The 15,582-nt window shown below is 31.2% G+C and overlaps 3 protein-coding genes across 4 annotated transcripts in view; 1 reads left to right on the top strand and 2 right to left on the bottom strand.

The window, feature by feature from the left end:
• Positions 1-2,852: 2,852 nt before the first annotated feature.
• On the bottom strand, positions 2,853-5,392 carry LOC116426251 (uncharacterized). Its single transcript, XM_031974940.2, has one exon. The coding sequence runs from the start codon at positions 5,218-5,220 to the stop codon at positions 3,883-3,885; it is 1,338 nt and encodes a 445-aa protein (XP_031830800.1). The 5' UTR covers positions 5,221-5,392; the 3' UTR covers positions 2,853-3,882.
• A 38-nt stretch (positions 5,393-5,430) lies between these two features.
• kel (kelch protein) lies at positions 5,431-8,904 on the bottom strand. Its single transcript, XM_031974939.2, has 9 exons — positions 8,452-8,904; positions 8,205-8,351; positions 7,629-8,033; positions 7,302-7,555; positions 6,984-7,211; positions 6,734-6,906; positions 6,415-6,555; positions 5,861-6,116; positions 5,431-5,621 (listed from the first exon to the last, which is right to left on the bottom strand). The coding sequence occupies exons 1-9, from the start codon at positions 8,520-8,522 to the stop codon at positions 5,431-5,433; spliced, it is 1,866 nt and encodes a 621-aa protein (XP_031830799.1). The 5' UTR covers positions 8,523-8,904.
• Positions 8,905-11,208: 2,304 nt separating this feature from the next.
• The window catches only part of LOC116426388 (dual 3',5'-cyclic-AMP and -GMP phosphodiesterase 11), a 296,890-nt gene continuing 292,516 nt past the window's right edge, over positions 11,209-15,582 (top strand). The window contains exon 1 of one of the 2 annotated variants that reach the window (XM_031975246.2): positions 11,209-11,526. The gene's annotated coding sequence lies outside the window, so the exon portion shown is untranslated. The remainder of the gene's footprint in view (positions 11,527-15,582) is intronic. The other variant, XM_031975248.2, reaches the window with a different exon arrangement.

Below are 15,582 nucleotides of genomic sequence, written 5' to 3'. Positions count from 1 at the left end.
ATTTTACATATTTATAAGATATATAATTTTTCATTTGTGGCGTTACATATTAAGTGGTCCCAAACTTTTGACCGGCAGTGTATTTGTTAATACAACCGCGACCACTGGTGTGAATTCATGTATTTTCAAATATAACTTTCAAAATATTTTACTGTTCTGCTCTTTTCCATTTAGGATTTCTTCATTTGAAACAACAGATCGTTACATGACCAATATTTTTAAAAAATTTCTTAATTTTTGTCCCTGTTTTAACGTTAGAAATTTGCGGCAATTAGCTTCAAAATTTTTTCATTTTCACTGGCAACAAATACTATAAAAGCGACAAATTTTCCGGTCACGAATGTATTAATAAAAGAAACATGACTGAATGTATAAATCTTTATATAAACTCTCAAATCAATATTTACGGATACAGAAAAATAATAACATCATTGTTATTAATCTATATTTAATAAAATTATTACTTCAGAGTGTTTTTTTGTGTGCTCCTTTTATAGAAATAATTTTTTTTCTTTCGAACGACATGAAATCATTTTAAATAAGGAAATTTTGCAATTCAGAAAACCATTCATAACATATGAATTACAGAAGAAACAAAAATACCCATGGTGTCTCTTTCTCCAAATAAAAAACAGACAAAACGATGTAGTAAAAAAAGGTTCTAATAAATTTACTAGAAAACAAAAAATAATGAGTTATTTTATTTTTTGTTTCATAAATCCTAAATATTACAAATTTTCAGTTATATATTACAATTACTACATAATAAATATATTTTTTATATGTAATCAGTAATTGCCATGTTCCATTTTTTCAATGTAACATAACATTTTTAAAATCATTCTGCCAGCAATGTCTTTTCAACACTTCTCTTCTTTAAATTTATTCATACAGCATAAAGTACTTACGAAGTATGTACAATACATTAGGTAATAAACACTTCTACAACAAGCATTTTAAGTAACATCTTTTTATTTTAATAATAACATATAATACTGATTTAACTATAAATTAATTCTATTATTTACATAATTACATTCTGTCTATAATATATGAAAATTTGTCTGTTATAATAGGTATGTCCCATTATTTCAAATTGAATCTTTTAAAAATTTATCGAATACAAGACTTTACAAATAATATCCTGAAAAATGTATTACAAAAGAATGAATAACATTATTATAAAAGATCAAAGGATTACTCAGAAACTGAATAGAAAGACAGAAAAAGATTTAACGACATAAATGTCTACACAGCAGCAGTACACCGAGATTAGGGCTATTATACCACCAAAGTGATAGCTGTTGGCCTTCGTTCATGGGGGAGTGACCAACTTTTCTCAAAGTCAATATATGTGTATCAATAGTACAGGCATTTACTCTTACAAAATCGTTCCTTACGTTAATTATATTGTATTTTAATAATTGTATTGTAATCTGAAATTGACATAGAGACTACTATTAGTAAATTTGAGTATCTATGTTCAATGGATTAACAAGCGCTTATGTTTAAATAAACAGAAAATTAGGTTTCTTTTTACGGAAAGATATGCGCATTTATACTGTAATAACCAAATATAATAAGTACACACTTTTATTATAAAAAGTTTATTCCTATTATATTTATAAATTTAATGTTTTTAAATGAACACATAACAAAGGAAATAATTGTGATATAAAATAGATAAACAATATGCAAAAAGTAGATTAATTATAAAATATTGTCAAATTCGAATAGTATTTAATTTAAACTTTTTATCTTCGTTTTGAATTAGTGAATTAAAAAATCGCATCTTTTTTATTACATATTACATGTATTTACATAAATGTAAAATGTCATATTATAATCAGCTATTGCTTTATAAAGTAATTCGAAGATATGATATTTTATATTACTATTGCGATAAAGGAACATGTAAAAACAGTTTTCTCAAAATGTAATTCGCAAATAAATAATGGTTATAAATGCTTAAGTATTATAAAATACTCAAAATTGTTACGGTACATTAAATGATTACAGCTTGAATGAAACTAAACTATCTAATTTAAATGTTAATATTTGGCGCTAAGGAAAAACTGTTTCTGTAAGATTCTCTACAATAAAATTATTTATTTAATTAAACGTTCGTCATAGAGCACATGTGGTATGAACTACTAAATAGAAAAACTAAATACACATTTGGCAAATTCACGAAGGTTCATTATATTATTATCCAAAGAGTTACCCAACAGGGGGTTTTAAAATTTAGTATATTAGGCTCAAAATATATTTCGTTATGAATCTTTCATACAAATTAATGCTTAAGTAATAAGTATCTAAAGATATGTTTAAATCTGTCCTTATAAGTACGAAAATTATATTGCATGTTGAAGAAAGTGCAGTTAATTTTATTTGTATTAAGTTTTAAATCTCCTTAAATAACCAATTAAAATAAAGTATATACATTTTGAAATTATGAGCTAAACTTTATAAGGACAATTTAATACTGACTATATAATAATATGCACATAGGGTATTTAAGTATAGTAAATTAACATTTTGTTTTGTTTTTCAGGTAATAAATTGCACGTAAGAATGAGGTGCAATGATTATATATGAATCCCATCCAACTGGTCACTCAAGATAAATTCCTTACTATCTTATACTAAAGACAAAATATGTGTAACTATTTGTTAGTTTGCTAGTACTGTGCGTCATGATATAAGTGACAGTAAAAAAATTTGATACGGATGACGTTTCGATGACCTTGAACAGCCGTACGTTGATCTTACTTCGACTATAATGTTTAACATAGTTACCCTTAAACGATACTCCATTTTCTCACAGTTACTATAGATTTGTATTCATAACAGTTCTCCAGTTAAAATAAAAATTTACATTCGACATATTTCATCGTGTGTAAAGAGCAATTAACAAATTCGAAATATTTCTTAAAATAACCAATATTTTTTAACACACTGCATAACCAACTTCTCAAAAAAGGGTATTTATGTCTTGATTTATTGCGACATCTTTATTACTAAACTTATAAAAATATGCCAGAAGCACTCTCTCGTCATTTCCTCCACCCTTTTGATCCAGAAACAATGCCGAATCAAAAGGATTAACGACGAATTATAAAAGTTACAATTTCTATACATTTTACATCATTATACAGTAAAACACACATGTCCAAATATTAGTCTATAATATACATAGTTCTCTATACAGAGGATTAACATGATAAAATTGGCAATTTTCTTTCACCGCATATGAAAATAATTAAAATCAGCTGTAAATGAGTATAAAGTCAATCAAATTTAAACAGCTTCTATAAATTCTTAATAATATAGTGGCAGAACTAATCTTTGATTATTTTTATACTTAATCGACTTTATACTTATTTATACATATATAAATGAAAATTATATTTCTTGTATTTATAGATATAAATATTTCAGAATATCGGAGCACATATAATGCATTGTTATTGTCAATACATGTGCGAATTCTTCTTAATTATTTATAATTATTTTCGAACGAAGATTTTCATCTGAAATAACACAACTCAACAAGAATTATCATTCTAATTATTATTACAATATTTTTAACAAGCTGGATGTTGGTAGTTAAAAACAGTTCAAAGCGTTATTATTGACACTACTTTCCTCTTACTTGCTATCTCGTATGGGGAAATGTATAATCATTTTCTCAGGTATCACAAGTTATAACTTTATTACTATGCTCTCGTTAAAAATAGAGGGGCACACGGATATTCAATATTATCTTATTTGCTTAACTATTATGATCGGAAATATGAATGGTATCTGAACAGTCATGATAAAACAATATCTGATAATGCCAAATAAATCACTAGATCTGAAAATTAAGGAATAATTATCATTAAGCATCATCACTATCGCTATCATGTTGATTCCGGGATTCTTCCTCCATCACGGGAACAGCGTCCATGTTCCTATCGAAAATGTGAGGATTCCAAAGTAGCAGCCACTTGTTAACGTACCACCAATGAACGGACAATCTGTTATGATTACATTCTGCCCGTTCACATCTACTGAAAAACTGACAAATGCCAGTGATACTTCCACTTTGATTTCTGATGCAGGAATCATCACAGGTATGCTGACGTTCTGTAGAACGATTAGCAGAACAAACAGAAGCGCGTGAAGTGGAAGAATTATGCGAAGAAAATATCGATCTAACATTTGAAGATGTACTGGGTTCGTTGGTTGCAGCTGCAGAACCCGATGCACCCGATGTTGAAGCAACAGGCTCTCCGCCACTGCCACTAGCTAAATTTCCAACGGCAGAAACACAAGGTCTACCAATATGAATTGTAGCGTACAAAGGATTATTAACCGAAGGACCAGCTCTGTTTATCCAATCAAGATATTTTCCAAATTGTGTAGTAGAATTACAGTTAGATAGAATTTTAGATCTACAAGAACAATTACTAGGATTTCTACAGTAACATTCCATTCTCCACAATTCAGGAGGTCGACATGATGTAACAGGCAGTTTCACGTAAGAATATTCACCACGGCAAAAAGGACACCTACAATTTCTCGGTAATTGGCATATAACGTGTCTAGAATTACTTGCAAGTCCATCATGATAGCGTAATCTATTATGCATATTATGACAATGATGACACAAATATCTTGGGTCTAAGTGCCTGCAGAAAGAACACATACAGTTGTAACCAAGTGGATAAATTGTACGTCCAGTAGACGCATGAGCAATATTTTCGGTAGAAAAACAATTGCGACCTAATCTATCTAAACGACTTTGGCAAAACTGATTGGACAGCCGTGAATCTAGATAAATTTGTCTGGGTTGATCATACGGATTCGAGTTTCTTGTCTTGTAGTACATTCTGCTACTACAAGAATATCGATCATCAATTCTCTCGTACATATGATCATCCACATTATTCTGATTATTTTGAGCTATTGGTTCATTGCGACTGGCTTCACCATTGTTTTCATTGTTTTCATCGTCATCATCATTATCCAAACGCTCATAAATATTTTCTTCCGATTCTTGTGGTTGCCGATTCCGATTATAATTATGAACCAAATCAACAGGATTCTGATAATTCGGATTCAGATTTGGATATCCCTGTACCGAGCCACCTGGTCGATTTTGGAAACCCCGTGAATTCCGACTAGTATTTTGGTAATTATCATCTCTCTCTTGATTACTTCTGTTCTGATTCATGACTACAGCTGCCAATTCTCCATTCTCATATCTTTGGCATACACAACGCGTACCTTGACAGTTGTGACCAGCACCACGATACTGCTGAAGTACATTCTGATCTGAATTCTGGACTTGCACACCGCTGGGCCCGGCTTCCCGTGATTGATCCGATATTTCGGCACCCGGGTCTATGTTCTGCTCCGTTCCATGCCCAGCGGATTGCAATCCTCACATTGATGTTGTAGACGGTAATGGTTTATCAATTATTGCAACACCTGCGTAGCTCCGACCAATTCCCATACATGTTGGAAGGGTCGTCCAAGTATCAGTTCTTGGAGAATACACTTCCACAGACGCCAAACTTGATACGCCATCGTCACCTCCCACCACATACAAGAGACCATTCAGCGCAACAACACCTATTAGAAAAATAATTATTATTTTGTTATTCAAGTTATATAAATTGTATAAAAAAGACTTTTATAATGCCTTGTATATTATTTAATATTTATAAAAGTACTTTATTTATAACAAATTTATTTATTTTTAAATATTAGATCATTTAATAAAACCTGAAAGCTGGTACATTGCAATACTTTGTATGTATTATTATACCTTAAAAGTAAAATTTTAAATAAATAAAAACATGATTAATTACCAGCATTTCTACGACAAAGGGCCATATCACTAACTGCAGTCCACTGATTAGTATCCGGATTGAAAGCTTCAACACTCTTTCTAACCAAAGGACCATCATGACCTCCTACAGCATATAAAATTCCATCCAAAACACCAACACCAGCTCCACTACGACGTGCAGACATATCAGGTACTGGCTTCCATTGATCTTTTTCTGGATTGTAACATTCGACACTGGAAAGACATTGCCGTGATGCTCCATCGTAACCACCAACCTGAAATAATACAGTATTTCTCAATAAGACTTTTAAATTTTGCTATAGTTAAAATTTTTACAAATTTAATATTCCTAGGAATTTTCGAGTATGAACACTTCTTAAATTATTACATAATAATATAACTGAAATTATATAATTATGCTATTACAAAGAAACACCACTTTTAAATTTAAAAACTCACTGTTTACATTACAAAGTTTGAAATTCACTATTCAGATTTGAAAATTTAAAACTCTGTCAAATATACATTTAAAAATTTTAGAAACTGCTTCAACTTTTATATCAAATTACTTACAGCATACAGTAATCCTTTAACAACACCTACACCAACACTACTTCTACGAGTTGACATTGGTGCAATTAGCCTCCATTCATGTGTCCTTGGATCGTATACTTCCGCGGAATTTAAACCAGATGAACCATCAAATCCACCAACCTATTTATATTATATTTATATTATTTAAATATAAATATATATTCTCAAGTATTTTTTGTAAAAAATTAATTTGTATATATTTTTTGTGAAAGTCAGACAGAAGCATATATAAAAAAGAATAAAATATTATATAATAATATAGTTTTATATGTGCACAGAAAAAGAAAAACATATGTACAGCATAAATGCAATTGCCAAGAACTGCTACACCAAGTGTTGATCTTCTTGCTTCCATTTCTGGACAAGGTGACCACTGATCTGTAGCTGCATCATAAATATCAACTGTTCGTACTCTAAGAGATCCATTGAATCCACCAACAGCATACACACGACCACCCAGGACGGATAAACCTGTATATTACAAATTGTACAATATTATACAACATATTCCAGTTAATATACTAGCAAGTGAGTTTAAAATATATTACCTGCTCTACACCGACGTGTCGGCAATTCAGAAACCTGATACCACTTTTCTTCCTTAAAATCGTAACATTCAACACTTCTAATTGCTTTCGGAGCTTGTCCTCCAACCACTAACAACACTTTAGGTAACCCTCTTGGTTGTCTAGGTTTTGTACGAGGTGTTTTAAATAATGATTTTTGTTCTCCTTTTAATAAATGATATTTCATAGCTTCAATCAAAAAATCCTTACCTGAATAGAATAAGTAAAATATAATTTTTAATGATTATACATTCATCCGTTGTATACACGTTACATATGAAGATACATTTTATTATTTACATTGTAAATTTGCTTTCAGAAGTGGTTCTTCGTCTACACGTTGAACTAAATATTCCTGTGAGAGTAAAGGTAAACGCACATGTTCCATTAATTGGGCTAAATCAGTTTGTCTCTTTTCTAGATCATGATGTACCCACGATATTACACATTCAAATACTTTTTCCTCAGAAGGTACCATTAAACGATCACTACAAATTAATTTAGCAACCTGCTGCGGTGCTAATGTTAAAAATTCATCACCATCCACTACTTCCCTAAATATAAAATAAAGTATATACTACCTATAACAAGGAATATACTAATAACAATTATTTTATGTTTGCTTACGAAAAGTGTTGTTCAATGTAACTATCAGCATGTGATAGTAACTCTAGACATCCATGGAGATCAGCAAACGCACGAATTCCTAAACAGTTTGATGGATGTAACTGAGCTTGTAAAAAATCACAGCATGCATCACGTACGTCAGTCAGTTGTAAAAGATTTGCAGCTGGCAACAACACTTGTACATTATCTTCAGTGACATGTACTTCTGCAGAATATACATAATCTACCAATAATTCTAATGCAGAGTAATCAACTCCTTGTAATGTTATTCTTTCTTGATCTCTTTCCTCGAAACTTGTGAACATAGCATAAAAATAAGGGCTACAAGCAGCAAGGACCATTTTATGTGCAGGTACTTCCATTCCTCCATCAGCCACCAATATTACATCACACAGTAAATTCTTCCTAGTAAATGATTAAATTAATTTACATTTCAATACTAATACAAATTTAATTGGTCCAAAAAGAGGCTCTGACATAACTTTCTCTGTTTTGGACACACAAGACATAGTATATTTACATGTATATGTAGTTCTTTATTTTTTTTATTATAAAAAGTATTATAAAAGTACATACTTTCTCATTTCATTAATAACATCAAAAGCTCGATTTGTGTGATGATGATTTCTATAAGGTGGCTTGTCTTTTCCACTTTCTCGGGGTATATGTTTTTGTGAACTCTCGTCCAAAGAGTTCTGACTAGCATATCGTAGTAATAAACAACTAAAATAATAAGCATATACATAATATGTCATAGTACGTGTAGTAGTTTTAAAGAGAAATGTACTTCAACAACGAAAAAGTTAAATAATGCAAATCTTACCTTCCCTTGTTTTCAGAACCATCATTAGTATTGGAAGAATTTTGCACCTGACCCTGTCCCGCCAACTCCATTTTAGCTATTTAGAAGAAATCTTATCAAAGTCGAAGTAAAATATCCAATTCAACTCAAATTAAAAATGCGGAAACAATTCCGACACTTTCGTTTGCACAATCATCATTTGAGTACAGTCATCAGCTGTACGAAAGAAATGAAAACGACGCTACCGACTTCACGTTATCGGTTCGATGCGTCGTTACTATACACTATATAGCAACATGTATGCTCTTGATATTGACAAAAAAGTTTTGTTATATTGCAAACCAACAGCCGCACAAATGTTAGTAATAGTATTTTAACAATGTGCAAGGCTACAACATTTGGTTTTTTTTTTCCTTATTTGATCTCCGAACGTCATTTACTGCTTCTCGTTGCTATCGTTAAAGAAAACATACGTTGGTGTCGACATCTACAGGATGTTGTATGCATTAGTATAAATCCCTTTAAATATTAATTTGATGTACTGTACCGCTATAATATTTAGCATATGAATGCGCGTATACTTTACAATAACACAGAATTATCAGTTCAGAGCAATACACAAAAATTGAAACAATTGATGCGTCTAAAATACAAATTGAATTACGAATTTCATAAACCGTTGATTCTATCGTGTCAATGTATTCTACTCGATTACAGATATGTACATGTTTCTTTTAGAACTTTATATTATTATGTGTTAAATACATATACTGCAGTGTAATAATACACAGCAATGGTTGCACTTTTTACAAAAATAAATCTAAAATATATAGAATTAAATCTACTATTTAACATTCTAATTAGAATTAAATAATTTTAATTTATCAATATGAAATACATATTTGAACATCTCAATAAGTGTGTAAATTATTTTTCTACAATTTTTAAAGCATTTGTAATGATATTTCAGTTAACAATATGTTAATAAAAAATTAGAAAATATTAGATAATGTCAATGATGCACTTAAAGTGTCCTTTTATTAACATACATTAACTTATATATAATATATGTATTTATTATACTTATCCTTAAAAATTTACTAATTAAAAATATATAAATGATATTCAGTTATTAAAAATAGTTCAAATTATTCAAGTTGTCTAATACGCAAGGTACAAGTAAAATTTCTGACAAATAAGAGTTTAATTTATTAAAGTTCAATACTTTTAGGCAAAGCATCAGTGCGATTTACATTTTAAGAAATTTTGAACAATACGGATAAATTACAATATCATTCTAACTTAATTTTGACGCTGAAGTCCAGTGCTTATGTTGTCAGTTACATAACAGTTTGCACCGAGTTTCGTAGTAAAGCAAAGTGCAGACTTATGTCATCGTTCAATGGTGTATCTCGACCTGCAAAATATAGTATGACCATCTTAAGAGCATACAGTTGAAAACCCGCGGTGTGTTAATCGAACTTATCTACGTAATTCTCAGATTTTAAGTACGTTATCGTTTAGAAAACATACGTAGAAAAAAACATTAGTAGAAAACATACGCAACATTCATTATCTCATAAACTGTTAAAAAGGAGGACGAAACACAATACATGAAAATTACTTACATAACTAATTTCAAAGCTATTTGTATGAAAATTCTAGAAAAATTCTACGAAATTCTTGAAAAAGTTCTAATACCTACGTATTATACGGACCACCTGTTTTAAGATTCTAAAAAATAAAATATTAGTAATAGTAGTAATAATAATGATAATAATGATAATAAAATATTAATAATGTGTTATGATATTAAACAAATGCTAAGTCAGACCTGACCCAAATGACTGATCAGCGCGACCTTCAGTTAGGAAACAAAGGTGGTCCGTATAACACGTAAGTACCAAAGGTCTTTATTGCTTCTATACGTATAGTCACAAAGAACCATCGAAACAACATTAAAATGTTCAATATTTTTAAAATTTCGCAAATTTAAGTTATTAATTAAATTTAATTTAATTTCGGTAGAGCTTCATAAAACTATTGCGAGATATTCAGGCTAAAAATATCCTTTAAAAAGGAACACATGTTTCCGTTCGTCCCCATAAATTTTGCAAATTAAGTAGATATAAAAACATTGGTCACACCGAGGATTTAATAGTTTTCAATTCTCTACAAAATTCTGAAAAATATATTTCAAATAAAAATACTACGAAAACTGTTTCTGTTGAAACAATAAATATTATAACAATTTCATCAAAGAAATTTGTACAGCCTAAAGAATCGTTAAATTTCATTTGAATAATTCTTCTAAATCTGTTATACTCTCCAAGACACACAAGAAAAAACAGTAAAATGGGTATTAATCCAGCAAGGTGCGTTTTCACCCCGCAAAAGCAGGAGATAGCAGCAAACACTTGGCCAGTGTTACCAGTGAGATCCTCGCAGACCCAAAAGGTTTCAAAAAAGTCGTAGTCGTGATCTTCGGGTTACCAAAGTTCCCTGGCCAGATTAGATGCAAAACTTCTCGTAATGTCCGCGAAGTCCCGTGCGAAAAAAGTTGAGCAGCGACCGGGCCGTTGGGGAACCTGTTCTGGAATGGTTTAGCGATTTACCGAGTTCCATCTGAAATTGTAAAGTTTCCGGTAGATAAATGACAGGTGTTCATGGTAGGCATGTCCGGAATCAGCAGTGTTTCAAAGTTCAGGGCGCCAGGTGTCGCGGTTTCAGTGCTGGCCAATAGGCGCGATACGGCTCGTCAGTCATCCGGCAGCCCGCTGTGGAAGCGTTTCGTCGCGCGTCACGACAGGCGTCGATGCTTTCTGATTCGATCTTTTCGTTCACGTTCTCGCCTCTGTGCCGCGAGAATTGGCGCGTATCGAATTTCGAAATTCGAACTGGCGCGACTACGATCCCGTACGCATCGTGCATGATCGACCGTACGCCGGTGACGACGCGAGAGAAAACACCGAGAAACCGTGGAGGAAGGAATTTCGCGTTGATCGTGAAAGTCGATCCGGTCTTCCTCACGCAGAATCCTATCGGCGAGGAGCAGTTCCTTCACCGTAACTTTCCTCGTTTCCATTTCTTCGAAAGGTACGTCGATTTTACCACGCAAAACCGTCCGGATCCGCGCTCTTGCTTCCTTTGTTTACTTTGTGGCCTAGGAATTGGCGGCTCTTCGTATCTCATCGCGCTTCCGTGCGGTTTTCGTTGATTTTTCTTTCCTGCTAAGACATTCTCGATCACTTGAACGAACAAAGCCAAGAAATTATTCGAAACGATGAATGATTTTCTTTTTTACCCTTGAAACTAACGAATTTTGGGAACATCGAAACACGTTGAACCTATGCAAACAGATTATCGACGAAATACTTTATCGGTTGAAAGATTAGTTCGATGATTTTGTTTGTATTCATGCGTCGGATGTGACGGTGTATTCCTGCGAGCATGAAGCGCGCGTGTATGCGTGCGAGTGTTTTTAAACGGTGTTCAATCGGACGAGTTACACGTGATAATTCTGAATTGCACGACACTACGTTGACCCTGAGTGTGTCGCTATTGCAAACACGTGTTTTTTAAACATGACTCGAAGTTCGCTTCGGTTTGCACTTTCGTGGAAGCGCACGTGGTTGTGCGTCGCACCGCACGGGGGGATAGCGTTATCTCCAGGAAGAGCGGACTTTATTTTATTTGTTTCCGCGGTGTACACGACAACTGTCCATTATCATCGTATATCCGACCCGAGAATTCCAAGTATGCTTCCGTTTTCCCACTGTGAACTGTTTTCGTTCCATCGGACAGAACCAGTTCTCTTTGTTTTATAAGAAAATAATCGAAGAACTTCCTTGACTCGTTTCTAACGAGTTTTCCTGGTCCACGCGGTACTCGTAAAAAGAACATGATAACGATTTGTAGGGTTGTCAAGGGGGAACGGTAAAGTAGATTACGTCTATAATACTCCAATTTTTGTTACAGGCCTTTTTTTTCTCTAGTATATTGTTGATGCACTTACTCCACCATTCAACTTACCGGACACTTGCTTCATCAAATATAAAAAATTAAATTGATATCAGGAATTTTCATAAATAATGAAATATACCAATTACATTAACTATATTGACTATGTGTGTATTATTTTCGTTATTTTAACTTTTTATATTAATATTTTAATTATATTAACTCTTTATTCGTAGGAAATATATAAATCATGTTACGAGTTTGCAAATGATCCAAAATTTTTTTTGTTTTGATCTTGATTTTTTATTTGATCAAAGTCATTAATTTTCAATCGTGTTTGAGTAAGCCCATTGCAGAAAATTTGTGTAATTACTTATGTAAGTAGTTTGAAAACAAATTCCGAAATGAGATTTAATGTACTTCTTCTGTTTCTATAGTTTTATGTATTTCTACTTGCGACATAATTTGGGTTTTCTTCAAGGTAATATAAGATAAGATCGCAGAATTTAAGATATTAATTTTATATTGCCATTTTGAAGTACCTTCAGATTAGTTGTTATTATATAATATTATAATTCATTTATTAGTATTACTCATAAAAATTAATCATTTTAAAAGAAAATTAAAAAATGCATTCTTTTGTGTTTTAAATAGTGAAAGGATCATGGCTACAACGTTAAATTTTCAAAATTTCAATGCAAAATGTGGTATAACGGAAATTTTGAAGTTAAGGTTCTTTTACTACATTGATATCTTGGTAGAGGAAATTATTACTTCATTCTAAGATTAAAAAGTCTTAAAATATCCTTCAATATTTCATTCTGAAGAAAAAAATCGTCATTGAATTGGTATATTTTTTATGTTTATAAAATTCCGAAATTCAATCTTTGTTATTACATAAAGTAACTGATATATTTTCAATTGATTTATAAATTAGTGCATCACTTTATATAATCGAAAATATAGTACCTATTAGATATTTTATTTTTCGAACATAATATTTTCAATACATTGTACTTTTTAATGTACTGTTGATGTTTGAATATTTATTCTTATAAAATTCTTCTAAATTATTTATTATGAAATTAAATAGTGTAAATGTATAATTCTGCATACAGTGAGTGATCCATTTATGTAAACTGCTGTAATAAATTATTCTTCGTAAAGTTAATAACGATTGTCTCATAATTAAATTAAAACCACATACCTACCTAAAATATGCTTCTCTTATTTTCATCGATTACTCCCACGTTCACCTTCTATTTTATCTGAACCAAGCTATTTTAGAATACGCGTGTTCTAAGATAGAGCCATGTGTAAATATGGCTCTGTGTTAACTAGTAAAATCGCAAATGTTCTTCCGCGTTCCTACTATTTTTGTTCACAATCGTTTTCGCTTCATATCTGGTATTTTCTGGCTTTAACAGTATTATAAGGCAGAGATTGCTTTGTGAAATAGATTCTTATTTCTACTGTCTTAATGATGTTCAATATTTTTATTCACATTTTAATATATATCATTTACTAGATGAGTTTTCAAAATTGAGAAAGGAGCAATTATTAAAGCACATAGGTGCGAAAGAAGTGTTTATTCGTTTCCAATTAACTGCAGGCAAAATTGTATTCAATATCCCATGTGATTATATCCTCGTAACGGAGAAGTTAAACGTGCATATTTGCTTGATTTAATATTTAACATTTTTTAGCACATTCTTTTCCGTTGTATCTACATTACCATTACATAACCATCATTAAATAATTTCGTATCAAAAGAAAATGAAGCATGTATAATGATAGTATTGATTTGCATTAGGAATAAACATATAAATCAACAATTTAATAACTGATTATTAACAAGTAAACTGTTACTAAAGAAACAATGATATTCCGATATATATAACACTTTGAATAAAATTTTTATTTTGTCAAGGACTGTTGAATGATTATGTAGTATAAAAAGTAGTTAGAATATCGTTCAAGTGAATTGTTTTCTTAAGAAATTGATTTGAAGTAAAAGTTATGTAGAACTATTGCAACACAATGGAGACTATTTTAAGCCGAGCGTTGTGTTATGTCAGAATTTCAAACGCATTCTTCTGATTTCATACAATGTAAGTTCTCTTTCTAACTGAGAGATAAGGATGCATGGGATCTTTGTTGCATTTCCACGCTTTTTGAGGAAACCACTCGCGGTGACAAATGACATAAACCAACCTCAGTGGTCGCGTGCGGAGAAAGTAAATACATTCGGCGTAGAATTTTCGTTGCCACCACTGAACAATGGACCCTGCCTTGCACCCACACCCCAGGGAAGAAATTAGTCTGTGACACAATGGGAGGGGACCTTGCGATTATTTTAGAGCATAACGAAATTATGAACAGGTATTCATTATCATGTATGACATCTTGTATGAGTATATGGTATGGCTGGACAGGTTATACCTACCGAATTGAAAGTTGAAACTGTTTTTAATTTAATCAATTGTTTTCCTTCTTTTTATATTTGAATTTATTTTAAGGTGGTACATTAACAGTAAAGTTATTAATGACCACTAGCATTTGGATACATTACTTATTACTTAATAATACTTATTACATAATGTCCTATTGTATAATAATATACTAGTACGAATAATAATACAAGATTTTCGTAATAGACGTAACTTAATTGTAATGAATTTAGGAAGTTAATTTATCTGAAAAACTATCATAACATCTAAAACACGTTAAGCGCTACGAAAATCTTGATCGCTTTTCCGTAGAGTTATTCTTTTGTAGCAAAAAAAAGCAGGAACAATAATTAATTATTTGGATTTGAATTTCAATTTATTATTAATTTCTTTCATCTTCAAAGTGTGAAAACAATAGAAATTCATAAATTAACATAATTGTAATCTGTGTTTGCCTGTTTGATCAATAAAATCGTTTGAATAGTATTTGATAGATCGTGATCACTATTTCTACCGAAGGTTTCAAAAGATACCTTTTGAAATTTTAATTTGAAATTATTTTTTCAACGTAATCATTTTTCCTCAATTGAGGAAAATAATTTAATTAATTACTGTTAATTTAAAAGAGGCATTTAAAGAAGACATTTGAAGATTTCAGTGTAATATTTATTATGATAATTGAAATCTATAGTATACAATTAACCTGAGATTTCTGGAACGTATAACAGTTCTTCTTTTCCTT

The sequence above is a fragment of the Nomia melanderi genome, chromosome 12, assembly GCF_051020985.1.
Source record: "Nomia melanderi isolate GNS246 chromosome 12, iyNomMela1, whole genome shotgun sequence".
NCBI classification, from domain to species: domain Eukaryota; kingdom Metazoa; phylum Arthropoda; class Insecta; order Hymenoptera; family Halictidae; genus Nomia; species Nomia melanderi.
This window is presented reverse-complemented; position numbering and strand designations above follow the sequence as displayed.

Bases quoted from the DNA above. Each gene is read 5' to 3' on its own strand.
- LOC116426251 (XM_031974940.2), bottom strand. From the start codon at position 5,220: ATGAATCAGAACAGAAGTAATCAAGAGAGAGATGATAATTACCAAAAT.
- kel (XM_031974939.2), bottom strand. From the start codon at position 8,522: ATGGAGTTGGCGGGACAGGGTCAGGTGCAAAATTCTTCCAATACTAAT. The intron at 8,034-8,204 runs GTATGTACTTTT...ATCATTTACTAG, and splicing joins GTTATTAATGAAATGAGAAA to GAAGAATTTACTGTGTGATG. The intron at 6,117-6,414 runs GTAAGTAATTTG...GTATTATTTCAG, and splicing joins TTAAAGGATTACTGTATGCT to GTTGGTGGTTACGATGGAGC.